At 45.6% G+C, this 15775-nt stretch overlaps 1 protein-coding gene across 1 annotated transcript in view; it reads right to left on the minus strand.

Moving 5' to 3' along the window:
• Positions 1-443: 443 nt before the first annotated feature.
• Positions 444-15775, minus strand: part of PDE9A (phosphodiesterase 9A) — an 83061-nt gene continuing 67729 nt past the window's right edge. The window contains exons 15-17 of the mRNA XM_077456172.1: positions 14891-15019; positions 9634-9729; positions 444-827 (exon numbers count right to left, since the gene is read on the minus strand). Coding sequence (XP_077312298.1) covers positions 756-827; positions 9634-9729; positions 14891-15019 — 297 coding nt within the window. The 3' untranslated portion in view covers positions 444-755. The remainder of the gene's footprint in view (positions 828-9633; positions 9730-14890; positions 15020-15775) is intronic.

Raw genomic sequence — 15775 nt, forward strand, 5'->3', positions numbered from 1 at the left:
GAGCAGTTAACCCGTGCCGCTCATTTTTACCCAGATTTTGGCTCACATTCACATCACATTCACATCACATTCACGATCCCATTCCGATGTCCGCTATTGGCTCAAGAACACAAATCTCTGTGAAGCACGCTATTCCAAAAACGACAAGAAAACAGAAATTTATAAAGTTTATTAGTAATCAGAAGATGGAAATTGTGGCGTGGTTACGTGGCCTGCATGAGACGGACGGATTTCTCCAGCTGTTGGGTTGGTCGCGGTAATGAAATCTCCGGCATGGCGTATTTTTGGTGTATTTTTTGGGGGACGCGCCGTACACAGGACATGAAATAGCTGAGCTTTCATTCAGTAAAAGCGATGATCTATTACCGCCCAGCGCTGTTATTGTAACCCGGCGTTTAGGCGTTGAATGGCCTAATCCTTTTTTAATGACTCCCAGTGTATCCCCCCCCCCCCAAAAAAAAAATCCCGAGCCCAAGTTAACCAAGACGCTCGCCCCCCCTGCTGTTTTAAGGCACGCCCCCGCTGGCGAAGGACGGGGGACGCTGAAAGTGAAATCCATGACGTGTTTAAGAAAACAGCCTCGGTGCCAATCCTCGCAGGACAGCTGGAAGAGGTCGTAGCGAAGTTATATTAATCATCGACTCGCTCCTACCGTTCCCGGCGGGGGGAGGGGGGGACTCCACGCCTTTCGCCAAGCCAGGTTCACAGTCTCTTATTACACATGGAAAAAAAAAAGAAGGGAATTAGACGCGCGGCTAGGCCGTCTCGGAACTCCGCTTCCTTCTCCCGCCTCCGCTGGACAGCACCGCCGTCTTCTTCTGCTGGACCTGCGGAGAGAAATGATTATTCAGAGAACGGTCCGATCTGCTCTGCACAGAGCAACCTTCGCGGTGAATTACCGATATGTTACCGCGCCGAACCTCACTTCTTCCCAGACCATTTATATATAAAAAAAGAATATTTGCCGTGAAGATAGTCAAAGTTATATTGCGGCCATGCTGGTTTAATGAGTGGTGGGCACGGCGCTGCGTTCTGCGTTCAGTTACGCTTGTTTTCCAGCCTGATCCCATGCAATGAAGGAGTTTTCAAGACCCTTAGAGACCCTTAGACTCCTTTCAGACAAGGTGGACCCCGTCCATCCGCCTGCTCAGCGGGGGATCTCTGCACTCAGTGCTGGGACAAGGTCATCTAGACCCCCCCCCACCACCACCAAGATGCATGAGCAATATGTGTCAGCAGTGGCGTCGCTAGGGGGTGGCTTTTGGGGCTATAGCCCCGAATCTTGGGCCCATAGTCCAGAGTCACTGCAGGGGTCCCCAAGGGGAGGCGATGCTCTCTGGAGACCCTGATGTAAGTGGGGGGGGGCTCTCTGGGGACTCTGATTTTAAGGGGAGGCTCTCTGGGGACCCTGATTTAAGGGGGAGGCTCTCTGGGGACTCTGATGTAAGAGGGGCTCTCTGGGGACCCTGATGTAAGAAGGCTCTCTCTGGGGACCCTGATGTAAGGAGGAGGCTTTCTTGGGACCCTGATATAAGGTGGGGCTCTCTGGGGACCCTGATTTAAGGAGGAGGCTCCCTGGGAACCCTGATGTAAGGAGGAGGCTCTCTGGGTTTCCTGATTTAAGGAGGAGGCTCTCTGGGGACCCTGATGTAAAAAGGCTCTCTCTGGGGACCCTGATGTAAGGTGGGGATCTCTGGGGACCCTGATACAAGGGGCAGGCTCTCTGGGGACCCTGATTTTAAGGGGGAGGCTTTCTGGGGACCCTCATTTAAGGAGGAGGCTCTCTAGGGACCCTGATGTAAGAAGGGGCTCTCTGGGACCCTGATGTGAGGAGGAGGCTCTCTGGGAACTCTGATGTAAGAAGGGGCTCTCTGGGGACCCTGATACAAGGTGGGGCTCTCTGGGGACCCTGATACAAGGCGGAGGCTCTCTAGGGACCCGTATTTTAAGGGGGAGGCTTTCTGGGGAACCTGATTTAAGGGGGAGGCTCTCTGGGGACCCTGATGTAAGGAGGAGGCTCTCTGGGGACCCTGATGTAGGAAGGGACACTCTGGGGACCCTGATGTAAGGAGGAGGCTCTCTGGGGACTCTGATGTAAGGTGGGGCTCTCTGGGGACCCTGATTTAAGGGGGAGGCTCTCTGGGGACCCTGAAGTAAGAAGGGGCTCTCTAGGGACCCTGATGTAAGCTGGGGCTCTCTGGGGACCCTGATGTAAGGAGGAGGCTCTATGGGGACCCTGATGTAAGGTGGGGCTCTCTGGTGACCCTGATGTAAGGGGGAGGCTCTCTGGGGACCCTGATGTAAGGGGGAGGCTCTCTGGGGACCCTGATGTAAGGGGGAGGCTCTCTGGGGACCCTGATGTAAGGGGGAGGCTCTCTGGGGACCCTGATGTAAGGGGGAGGCTCTCTGGGGATCCTGATGTAAGGGGGAGGCTCTCTGCGGACCCTGATGTAAGGGGGAGGCTCTCTGCGGACCCTGATGTAAGGGGGAGGCTCTCTGGGGACCTTGATGCAAGGGGGAGGCTCTCTGGGGATATATACACACACAAGTGCATTACTGTATATACATGTGTATGTCCGCCCAAGTGTATGACTTTCTTTACTACACTGCTATGGGCTCTAGCCCCAGATCTTTTGTAGACCTAGCAATGCCCCTGTGTGTCAGCAAACCCTCCCCAAAATAAAAATTGAGCACTAATCTGCATTCTTACACTCTAAGCATACATTTTCCCCGTACAAATGCTCCCCTAATGAAATCCCCCTCCCAGCACAAATCTTTGCCCCCCCATCCCCCAAATCCTCCCAACACTAATGCTCCTCCCACTAAAAAAAAGTCACCCCTCCTAGTACAAATCCACTACCCCTGAAATTTCCCCTACACATCCTCCCCCCCCTCACTCCAAATCCCCCCTCCCCAAAAAAATTGAGCACTAATCTGCATGCTTACCCTCTAAGCATAAATTTCCCCAGTACAATGTACCCTCCCCGCCATCAAGTCCCCCTCCCAGCACAAATCTTTGCCCCCCCATCCCCCAAAACTAATGCCCCTCCCCCAAAAAGTCACCCCTTCTAGTACAAATCCTCTACCCCTCAAATTTACCCTCCAAGTACACATTTTCTTCCCCCCTCTCCAAATCCCCCCCTAGCACATATCCCCCCCCCCCCAAACAAAATTTTCCCTCCTAACACAATTTTCCACCCCCCTTTACCATACCACCTCTTCTAGCACAAACCCCCCTCCTAGTACAAATGCTCTTCCCCCAAGGTCATCTAGAGCCCAGGGCGGACATGCCAAACTATGTCCCCCAAGATGTATGAGTATTATCAGAACCCCCCCCCCCCAAAAAAAACAAATCTGCATGCTTACCCTCTATGCATACATTTTCCAAATACAAACCTGCCCCCGCCTAATGAAATCCCCTCCCAGCACAAATCTTTGCCCCCTATTCCCCCAAATCCTTCCAACACGAAAAGAAATTGAGCACTAATCTGCATTCTTACCCTCTAAGCATACATTTCCCCCCATATAAATTCTCCCCCTAATAAAATCCCCACCCCAGCACAAATCTTCACCCCCACCAATGAAATCCCCCTCCCAGCACAAATCTTTGCTCTCCCATCCCCCAAATCTCCCCAACACTAATGCCCCTCCCCCAAAAAAGTTACCCTTTCTAGCACAGATCCTCTACCCGTCAAATTTACCCTCCAAGTACACATCCTCTCCCCCCAGACTCCAAATTCCCCCTCCTAGCACAAATCCCCCCCAAACAAAAATGTCCCCTCCTAACGCAATTCACCATATCACCTCTTCTAGCCCAAACAACCAAATCCTCCTCCTAGTACAAATTCTCTTCCCCATACCCCCTTCCAACATAAATTCCCCTAAATCACCACTCCTAGCAAATCTTGCCCCCTGCCCCCCCATAAATTGCCCCTCCCACCACAAATCTCCTTCCCCTCAATCTCGCAGTGCCCCCTCCCCCCACCTCACATAAAACCACAGTGCCCAGGGCAGCCACCCCTCTTGCCCACCCCTTGTCCTGACCCTGTCTGTGCTGATCCCACAGTGAGCAGGTGGATGACACATCCGCTATACCGCTACGTCGATTCGTGCACTAGCTTCTGTGGCCAGAGGGGGGAGCCAATCAGCGGGTCACCGCTAGGGTTGCCACCTCATCCCTTTAAAACCGAACACATATTAATTGCACAGTTTCTGTGGCTGATTAGGGTAATAATTAAACTCACTTGGTGCCTTATCTGCATGAAATTAGCCACAGAACCTGTGTAATTCATATGTGTTCGGGTTTAAAGGGATGAGGTGGCAACTCTAGTCACCGCCCGCGATCGTTCCCAGCAGAGACAGAGCGGGGATTTGCCGAAGTAAACAAGGCAGATCTCCGTTCTGACAGAGGATTACACTGAGATCTTGTCTTTCTTCTGTGCAGGGAAGACTGATCTCTGTGTTATCCCAGGCAGCCCATCCCCCCATGCAGTTAGTAAACACACCCAGGAATCTATCCCATAGTTTGTAGGCTCTGTAACTTTTGCGCAAACCAATCAATATACGCATATTGGGGGTTTTTTTGCCAAAAATATGTAGCAGAACACATGTTGACCTAAATTGATGAAAAATTTGATTTCTTTTTAATTCTTTTTTTACTGGGTATGTTTTATAGCAGAAAAATAAAAAAAAAAATTTGTTTTTTTTGTTTGATTTTTTTTTTTTTTTTTAATTTAGGGTCTTTTTTAGTTTATAGTGCAAGAGATAAAAACCGCAGAGGTGATCAAATACCGCCAAAAAAAAGCTTTTTTCATTTTTTTTTTTTTTTACTGGATATGTTATATAGCAGGAGGTAACATTTTTTTTTTTTTTTTCAAAATTGTCGGGTTTCTTTTTGTTTATAACGCAAAAAAATAAAAACCGCTGAGGTGATTAAATACCACCAAAAAAAGCTCTATTTGTGGGGGGGGGGGGGTGAGTTTGTAGACACGATAACTTTTGCGTAAGACAATCAATATACACTTATTGGGATTTTTTTTTTTTTACCATAAATATATTTATATATATATATAGCAGAATACATATTGGCCAAAATTGATGAAGAAATTAAATTTTTTTATTGGATATGTTTTATAGCTTGAGGTAACATTTTTTTTTTTCAAAATTGTCAGGTTTTTTTTGTTTATAGCGCAAAAAATAAAAACCACAGAGGTGATCAAATACCACAAAAAAAAGCTCTATTTGTGGGGCCGGAAAAGGAGTTTGTAGACGCGATAACTTTTGCGTAAAACAATCAATATACACTTATTATTAATTATTTTTATTTTTTTTACCAAAAATATGTAGCAGAATACACTTGGTCTAAATTGATGAATAAATTCCATTTTTTTCATATTTTTTTTTATTAGATATGTTATATAGCAGGAGGAAATTTTTTTTATTTTTTTTTCAAAATTGTCGGTCTTTTTTTTGTTTATAGTGCAAAAAATAAAAAACCGAAGAGGTGATAAAAATACCACCAAAAGAAATCTCTATTTGTTGAAGGGGGGGGGGGGGGTGTCAATTTTATTCGGGTACAGCGTAATTGTCAGTTAAAGCAACGTAGTGCCTTATCGCAAGAAATGGTCTGGTCATTAAGGGGGTGAATCCTTTCGGTCCATAAGTAATAAATAATAAGTAATAATAAGTAATAATCGGTCCATAAGCGCAGTAATAAATAGCAAAAAAATAAAAAATGCCCTGGTCATAAAGGGGGGGGGGGGGTAAAACCTTTCCGGAGATCAAGTGGTTATTATTACGCATTGCACAGTGCGCATGTTGCAGTGTGAAAACAAAGCAAATGGTGCCATCTAGTGTTAGTTTTGTAGAAAGCAAGGAATCAGAACTTCTATAGAAGGACAGAGTAGGCGCTCCTTTTTGCCAAGCTACCGGAATAAACTGGGAAACTTTTCCCCCGGGCACGCAGCTTTTATTTCACTGGACTGTCACTTGTCTGCCCTGATCAACCGGGGCTTATACATCTGCTGTCATAAAGCTAGTAATTGGTTCATTGTTTTCACTCCTTTTTTCTTTTGTTTTTGCTTTTTGTTTCTTTATTATTTTTAGTTTTGCATCTAACAAAATGGAGGTCAACTTCCTTGACATCGGAGAGGCCCTCTACGTCACCAAAAGGGCCACACATTCAATTCAATGAATATTCAGTATCGAGTCCGGGAGGCACACCAGAGGATATAATTAACCGCTTCAGCCCCCGGAAGATTTTACCCCCCTTCCTGACCAGAGCACTTTTTGCAATTCAGCACTGCGCCCACTTTAACTGACAGTTGCGCGGTCCTGCGGCGCTGTACCCAAACAAAATGGACGTCCTTTTTTTCACACAAATAGAGCTTTCTTTTGGTGGTATTTGATCACCTCTGTGGTTTTTATTTTTTGCGCTTTAACCACTTGCTTACTGGGCATTTAACCACTTTCAGACCGGACCAATTTGCTGGTCAAAGACCCGACTCCTTTTTGCGATTCGGCACTGCGACGCTTTAACTGACAATTGCGCGGTCGTGCGACGTGGCTCCCAAACAAAATTGACGTCCTTTTTTTCCCACAAATAGAGCTTTCTTTTGGTGGTATTTGATCACCCCTGCGGTTTTTATTTTTTGCGCTATAACCAAAAATTTTTCCCTCAGTTTAGTCCTATACGTAGTCTTCTACATATTTTTGGTTAAAAAAATCGCAATAAGCGATTATTGATTGGTTTGCGCAAAAGTTATAGCGTTTACAAAATAGGGGATAGTTTTATAGCATTTTTATTAATAATTTTTTATTATTTTTTTTTTTTACTAGTAATGGCGGCGATCAGCGATTTTTATTGTGACTGCGACATTGTCGGGGACCCATCGGACATTTTTGACACATTTTTGGGACCATTGTCATTTATACAGTAATCACTGCTATATAAATGCAGTGATTCCTGTGTAAATGACACTGGCAGTGAAGGGGTTAACCAGTGGGTGGCAGTGTAGGGGTTAAGTGTTCCTAGGGGTGTGTTACTAACTGTGTGGGGGTTGGGCTTTCATTTAGTGAACACTGATCTCTGCTCCAATCACATGGAGCAGAGATCAGCGTCACTAGTTGCTAGGCAGAATGGAGAAATGTTGTTTACACAGCATTTCCTCCATTCGGCCTCTCCGTGAGACGATCGCGGGGATGCCCGCGGCGATCGAGTCCGCGGGTCCTGCGACCGGACTCACGGGGGTCCCGACCAGCGCGGGAGCGCGCCGGCGGCGGCGCGCTCCCGATGGCAGGGCGGCATTGAATATTGGACGTACCTGTACGCCAATATGCCTGCCCGTGCCATTCTGTCGACGTACATCGTCGTGCGCTGGTCGGGAAGTGGTTAAAGCCCCACCCCCCCCCCCCCCTGTCCAGACCAATTTTCAGCTTTCAGCGCTGTTGTACTTTGAATGACAATTGTGCGGTCATGCTACACTGTACCCAAATGAAATTTTTAGCATTTTTTTTCCCACAAATAAAGCTTTCTTTTGGTGGTATTTAATCGCCTTTGCGGTTTTTATTTTTTGTTTAAAAAAAATTAAAAACAACATTTATTTTTATTTTTAAATTTTATTTTTTTAGATTTTGTTATAAAATTTTGCAAACAGGTAACTTTTCTCCTTCATTGACATATGCTGATGAGGCTGCACTGATGGGCACGGATGGGTGGCACTGAAGGGCATTGGTGGTGGGCACTGAGAAGTGGCACTAATAGGTGGCACTGATAGCTGGCAGTAATGGGCACTGATAGGTGGCACTAATAGCTGGCAGTGATGGGCACTGATGGGTGGCAATGATGGGCACTGATAGGTTAAACTGAAAGGCAGCACTGCTAGGTAGCACTGATGAGGCACTGATTGGTACCACTGGTGGGCATTGATAGGTGGCACTTGTGGGCATTAATAGGTGGCAGTGGTGGGCAATGGCAGGTGGCACTTGCAGGCACAGGGGAGGAGGCAGATGGGCCTCCTTCCTCTTCGGGGAACGATGTCCCTTGCACAGAAGCCAGTGATCTGCTTTTTTTCTCTACTCATGCTGCCAGCGTGAGGAGACAAAAAATCCAATTACTGAGCTTTTGTTTACACACGTGATCAGCTGTCATTGGCTGACAGCTGATCACGTGGTAAGGGGTCGGGATCGCCCCCCCCCCCCCCCTTACTCGGATCGGTGATCACCCGAGTCTCGGTGACTCAGTGGTCACAGGAAAAAAATAGTTTTTTTAATATATTTTTGGGGTATATTTATTATAACAAAAAGTTTAAAAAAAGCTTTTTTTTTCAAGATTGTCTCTCTTTTTTTGTCCTCCCCTTTGCAGGGGCACGGGGAGCGCGCAAAGGGGAGGAGAAAAAAAGAGCGACAATCTTGAAAAAAAAAAACAATTTTTTTGACTTTTTGCTATAATAAATATCCCCCAAAAATGTATATATATATATATATATATATATATATATATAAAAAAAAATCCTTAGTTTAGACTGATATGTATTGTGCATATTTTTGTTAAAAAAAAAAAAAAAAAATCTCAATAAGCCTATATTGATTGGTTTGCACAAAAATTATAGCGTCTATCAAATAGGGGATAGTTTTATGGCATTTTTATTATTAATTCATTTTTTTATTAGTAATGGCGGCGATCTGCGATTTTTTTTATCATGACTGCGACATTATGGCGGACACATCAACGCTATTTTGGGACCATTGTCACTTATACAGCGATCAGTGCTATAAACATGCACTGATTACTGTGTAAACAGCACTGGCAGGAAAGGGGTTGAACACTAGGGGGGCGATCAGGGTGTTAAGTGTGTCCTAGGGAGGTGTTCTAACTGTGGGAAGGAATGGGCTACCTAGGACATGACAGATCACTGCTTCCGATGACAGGGAGCGGGGATTTCTGTCACTAGGCAGAACGGGGAAATGCCTTGTTTACCTTGGCATCTCCCCGTTCTAACACTCCACACCGCAATCGTGGGCCGCTGGCAAACATTGAGTTCCCGGGACCCGCGGGCACGCCCGGAAGGCGGCAAATTTAAAGGGACGTACCTGTACGCCCATTTGTCTGCCTGTGCCATTCTACCGACGTATATGTGTGTGTGTGTGGAGGTCGGCAAGCGGTTAATGCAAGGGCTTTACAACCCCTTTAACATCAGGGGCAATCAAAGGGTTAAATGTGTTCCTAGACCAGTGATGGCGAACCTTGGCATCCCAGATGTTTTGGAACTACATTTCCCATGATGCTCCTGCACTCTGTTGTGTAGTTAAGCATCATGTAAAGTGTAGTTCCAAAGCATCTGGGGGTGCCAAGGTTCCCCATCACTGCCCTAGGGGATGCTTTCTAACTGTGTGGGGGATGGACTGACTGGGAGAACACAGAGATCTGTATTCTTGCTTAGCAGGAACACAAGATCTCCATGTTCTCCCCTGTCAGAACGGTTATCTGCCTTGTTTACATAGCAGATCGCCGTTCTGCTTCTCTGGGGAACGATCGGCGGGTTTTCCCCTGTAGGAGCATACTTTAAATAAGAAGAATCGGGAACCACATCAAAAAAATAAATAAATATGGTGATCATGCAAGGAAACACTCACTTCTGCCATTGCTTCCTCCAGCTGCATGAGCTCCTCATAGTGATCCCTTGCTTCCTGTAGAGGGCGCACCATCGCCTCCTCTATCTGTGGGAAAAGCTGCCAAAAGAAGCGACAGAGTTGTAGTGTGCACAGACAGAACAGGAATGTTTAATGAGGCTGGGACAAATACAGTGCTCCCTCTGGTGGTTAATGTACAAATCTAAATATTTAGTGTCATAATAAAAACATGGAACAGCAAACATTTATACATGCGCCGCATCAAATGTTACCATACTTTTTCTTTTTTTTCTTTTTTCTTTTTTTTTTTTCTCTTTAATGTGGTTGTAAACACGTCATTTGGTGGTAAATGGATATCTCCTGGTTTTATTATTATTATTTTTTTATTATCAAAGGAAAACTGGCCTAAAATAGTAAAACAAAATCATTTTTTTTAAAAATGTTGCTGTATATATCTTGTTACTTCCATAACCTACCACCAAAAAACAACCCAAAATAAATTCTCCCACTCCCGACGATCGCAGCGATACCACATATGTGTATGTTATTTGTACCCGTAAATACGGCCCAGAAACGACTGTGCGCGTTTTTCTTTCTTTTATCCTGCCGGAAACCCCCCCCCCCCGACATTTACTGACACCGATACTAATTTAACCACTTCCCGACCGGCGCACGCCGATGTACGTCGGCAGAATGGCACGAACAGGCAAATTGGCGTACCTGTACGTCCATTTAAAATTGCCGCCGTGCCATCGCGCGCGTGCCGGTCGGGACCCCCGTGAGTCCGGTCGCGGGTCCCACGCACTCGATCGCCGCGGGGGTACCCGCGATCGTCTCACGGGGAGGCTGAACGGGGAGATGTGGAAGTAAACAGCATCTCCCCGTTCTGCCTAGCAACAAGTGACACTGATCTCTGTGATTGGAGCATAGATCAGTGTTCACTAACACACAGCCACGCCCCCCCCCCCCCCCCACAGCTAGTAACCCGCCTTAGTTAACCCCTTCACTTCCTGTGTCATTTACACAGGAATCAATGCAATTTTATAGCACTGATTGCTGTATAAATGACAACGGTCCAAAAAATGTGTCAAAAATGTCCGACGTGTCCACCATAATGTCGCAGTCACGATAAAAATTGCTGATCGCCGCCATTACTAGCAAAAAAAAAAATTATTAATAAAAATGACATAAAACCATCCCCTATTTTGTAAACGCTATAACTTTTGCGTAAACCAATCAATAATCGCTTATTGCGATTTTTTTTTACCAAAAATATGTAAAAATATGTAGAAGAATACATATCAGGGAAAAAAATGTTTTTTTATATATTTTTGGGGGATATTTATAGGCTTGAGCCGAGTGAGGGAACGCTGGCCCACACTCAGCTCCATAACATTGGATGATGGAAGCGACGTCAAACGTCACTTCTGCCCAATGAATTGAAAGGGAAATTTTTTTTTTAAGACATTTATTTATTTACTTATTTATTTTATTGCATTTAAGTGTAAATATGAGATCTGAGGTCTTTTTGACAATAAAGAGGTCCTGTCAAACGTCACTTCCGCCCAAAGAATTGAAAGGGGACTTTTTTTATTTTTTTTAAAAGACATTTTTTTTTTTTATTATTGCATTTAAATGTAGATGCGAGATCTGATGTCTTTTTGACCCCACAGCTCACATTAAAGAGGTCCTGTCATGCTTTTTTTTTCTATTACAAGGGATGTTTACATTCCTTGTAATAGGAAAGAAGTGACCCCAATTTATTTATTTTTTATAAAAGGACAGTGTAAAAATAAAAAATAAAAAGTAAAATAAATACGAAAGAAAAAAAATGAAAGCACCTCGTCCCGCTGAGCTCAGGAGCAGAAGCGAACGCGTATACGTAAGTCGCACCCACATATGAAAACGGAGTTCAAACCACACATGTGAGGTATCGCCGTGATCGTTAGAGCGAGAGCAATAATTCTAGCCCTAGAATCTGTAACTCAAAACTGGTAACCTGCAGACATTTTTAAACGTCACCTATGGAGATTTAAGGGTCAAAGTTTGTCGCCATTCCACGAGCGGGCGCAATTTTGAAGCGTAACATGTTGGGTACCAATTTACTAGGCGTAACATTATCTTTCATATCATCAAAAAAAAATTTTTTTAATCCAAAAAAGTGTATTTTTCCCCCAAAAAAGCGCTTGTAAAACCGCTGCGCAAATACAGTGTGTATTGTAATACTGAAAGTATTGAAAGTAATGGCCGCCATTTTATTCTCTGAAAAAAATGATATATAATGTTTGGGGGTTCTAAGTAGTTTTCTAGAAAAAAAAATGTTTAAAAAAAAAATAAAATCTGAGTCTCCCAATGACACAGTCCCCCATTATATAGTCTTCTCATCTCATCAGAGCCCCCCAATCACACAGGGCCCCTGTAGGCAGGTGCAGTCTGATGTCTCAACTGCAGGTGGCGCTCAACCACAGTGGCAAAGAAGATGGGGAGGATGTTATGGGGAATATGGTTCCTCCATGATTTCCTGAATGGATGCCCATGTGACCCTGGTGGCCATCTCGGGCTTGGCAGAGTCTATTTAAGACCCCGGCCCCTGGTGCACATTCAGGTGCAGGTAGTGTAGCAATGGGTCATGGACAGTATTAGTGGCCAAGAGATCCCAGAAAGGTGAAAGCTTAGGGCTTGCAATCTCCTTAGACAACTTCCAGTTTGGGCACGAGACGGCCAGGCCACATTCTGCCCATCCAGACAAGACGCTGGCAGTTCAGTTGAAAGTTAAATTCCTCCAGACCTGCTCCATCTACCGCGCTTCTGGAGCCAAAAATGTAGCTCTGTGATGGGGAAAATCTGTGATGGGGGGGGAGGGCTCTGATCTGATGAGAGGACTATATGATCTGGGACTGTGTCATGGAGAGACTCTGATGTGATGAGAGGACTATATGATCTGGGACTGTGTCATGGAGAGACTCTGATGTGATGAGAGGACTATATGATCTGGGACTGTGTCATGGAGAGACTCTGATGTGATGAGGGGGGGGGGGGGCTGGTGAACAGGGAAGTCTTTAACTCCTTCCCATAACAGTACGCATATATGCCTTTTATTAATTAGGCCTTTTTCCTTTTTTTTATATACATCTTTGTCTTTGCGCAGGGAGCACGCCACCAGGAGTCCTGTATTAACGACCAGGACCCGGAACTCCTGGTCCCGGGTCACCTGATCACTGTGATAGCTTCTGAATGGATATCACAGTGATCAATCACCGTGAAGCCCGCCCCTGTGTTTCCTTTTCTGTGAAGGGAGAGGAAAGATACACTGTGTGTGTGTCTCTCTCCCCCTTGCTTTCTCCCCTCTCTCTATCCCCATCCCCCTCTCTACCCCCCCTCTTCCTCTCTTTCTCCCCCTCCCCTCTATCCTCTCCCTCTCCCCCCTCTCTATCCTCTCTCTCTCTCTCTCTCTCTCTCTCTCTCTCTCTCTCTCCCTTTCCCCCTCCCTCTCTCTCTCCCCCTCCCCTCTCTCTCTCCCCCTCCCCTCTCTCTCCCTTTCCCCTCTCTCTCCCCTCTTCCTCTCCCCTCTCTCTCTCCCCCTCCCCTTCCTCTCTCCCCCCTTGTTCTCTCACCCCCACTCTCTCTCTTCCTCTCTCCCCCCTTTCTCTCTCTGTCCCTCTTTCTCTCTTTCTTTCTCTCTCTCTTTCTCTCTTTCCCCCTCTCCCACCCCTCTCTCTTTCCCTCTCTCCCGCAGCACTCTCTCACCCCCTACTCTCTCTCTCTTCCTCTCTCTCTCCCCCCTCGCTTTCTCACCCACCGACTCTCTTTCTCTTCCTCTCTCTCCCCATCCCCCCTCTCTCTCTCTCTCCCTCCTCTTCCTCTCTCCCCCCTTTCTCTCTCTGTCCCTCTCTCTTTCTCCCTCTCCCCCTCTCTCACCCCTCTCTCTCTCCCTCTCTCCCGCAGTGCTCTCTCACCCCCCTACTCTCTCTCTCTTCCTCTCTCTTTCCCCCCTCGCTTTCTCACCCCCCTACTCTCTCTCTCTCTCCCCCCACTCTCTTCCTCTCTCCCCCCTCTCTCTCTCTTCTTCTCTCTCCCCTTTCTCTCTCTGTCCCTCTCTCTCCCCCCTCTCTCTCTTCCTCCCACCTCTCTCCCCCTCTCCCCCCCTCGCTCTCTCACCCCCTACTCTCTCTCTCTCCCTCTCTCTCCCCCCTTCTCTCTCTCTTTCACCCTCTCCCTCTCTTTCTCCCTCCCCATCTCCCTTTTTTTTGGGTTGTTCTTTGGTGGTAGGTTATAGTAGTAAAAATCAGGAGATATCCATTACCATTTACCACCAAATGAAAGCCCAATTTGTCCTGAAACAAACAAGGTATAATCCACCTGGATGCACAAAGTAGTTGTGATAAGATGTACAGTTTTACTAACACGTGTCAAGGTTGCAAAATTGTGCTTAAGCATTAACATGTTTTACCCTTAGGTGTACACATTCAGGTTAAAAACAACACATTCAGGTTAAAATAGGGGGGGGGGGGGAGGCAAAACAAAAGTTGTATACTGTAGATATAATTTTTTTTTTTATATATATAAATACCGATTTCCCCTTTTTTATAAGTGATCACATCCCCTCTGTTCTCAGCTGCATAAGAGGAGAAGCAGCAGCACACTGAACATGCCAGTAATTGGCTGTGCAGCAGGGGCGTGTTAGGACTAGTCTGATCATTGGAAGAGAGCAGGCTGTGTTCCCAGGACAGCTAGAGAACTGACCATGGTGTGCTCTCCTGCTTAGTATGGTCAATTTTTTATAGGAAAGCAGGGGGACTGGTAGGAACACCAGGGATTTCACATAAAGGAAGCAATACAAAGAGAACAGGAGTCTTTCTCATACAAGTACATGGTTCAGCAGTCACATATCAGGAATATGAAGTGCTGGGGTAACAAACACTTTAATGTATAGGGATATCTCTGATGAGATGGGAAGACTCTTACATGATGGTGGGAGGGGGGACTCAGGTGGGGAGTGTGGGTTCTGATGTTCATTTTATCAACTAGGTTGTCCTTGTTGTTCCCATCAAAACGTCCTATCTTTTTTAATTTGATCAGAACCAGAAAAGACTTAATGAAAAGCAACGTTCCTAGAAAAGACTTAGGAGCACAGGAAGGTTGGTTTGGGTGAGGTTGTGTTTGTGCTCGTGGCCCCCTGGTTAGGAAACCTGGATTTGGACAATCATATCAAAGAAATCCGTTGTATCCACCTAATCTGATCGGTGCACTTCTCTCATACCTTCATCATCGTCTCAAACAAGGGAAGCAGCACGAACTTGATGAATCCAATCTGGGCTTTGGGTTTGGTGACTGTATCTCGGTCCATAAACGGTGTGACCGGAAGACCCTCCATTTTCTCACGATCGCTCTGAAAAAACAGATCATACTACTGATTCTAAATCTGATGCACTGCCTGATGACTGGGTGTCCCGTATGACCCAATTATACCTATAATACAACCAACTCTACTGTACCCGGGGTCATTTTGGGAGGTGCTGTTTGTGACCTTGTCCCTGGACTAAGGATGGAAGTTTCCAGTAGACATGTGCATGCATTTTCGTCCGAATTCCGGGTATTTTCATTATCGTTTTAACAAACGAAAACGAACGTGCAGAATCCGAAAATATCCGACATAAAAAAATGCTTTATTTTCGTTTTTTGTTGTGACAACAGTTTGATATGGATAGGAGATTCGACATGACTCTGACAATAGCGATCTGTGTCCATAGAACCTGTGGTCGAATGTGCCTAACCTTAGCTCTATTAGTCCAAGATTATTCTACATAGAGAGAAAAGATTCGACATTATAGAGACAATAGCAAAAAAGGTTGAATGTGCCTAACCTAACTCTATTAGTCCAAGATTATTCGACATAGAGAGAAAAGATTCGACATAGAGAGAAAAGATTTGACATCGAGAGAAAAGGTTCGACATAGAGAGAAAAGATTCGACATAGAGAGAAAAGATTCGACATAGAGAGAAAAGATTCAACATAGAGAGAAAAGATTCGACATTATAGAGACAATAGCAAAAAAGGTTGAATGTGCCTAACCTAACTCTATTAGTCCAAGATTATTCGACATAGAGAGAAAAGATTCGACATAGAGAGAAAAGATTCAACATA

Source organism: Lithobates pipiens, unplaced genomic scaffold (assembly GCF_037356315.1).
Source record: "Lithobates pipiens isolate NorthernLeopardFrog02 unplaced genomic scaffold, aLitPip1_a1.2 Scaffold_27, whole genome shotgun sequence".
NCBI lineage: Eukaryota > Metazoa > Chordata > Amphibia > Anura > Ranidae > Lithobates > Lithobates pipiens.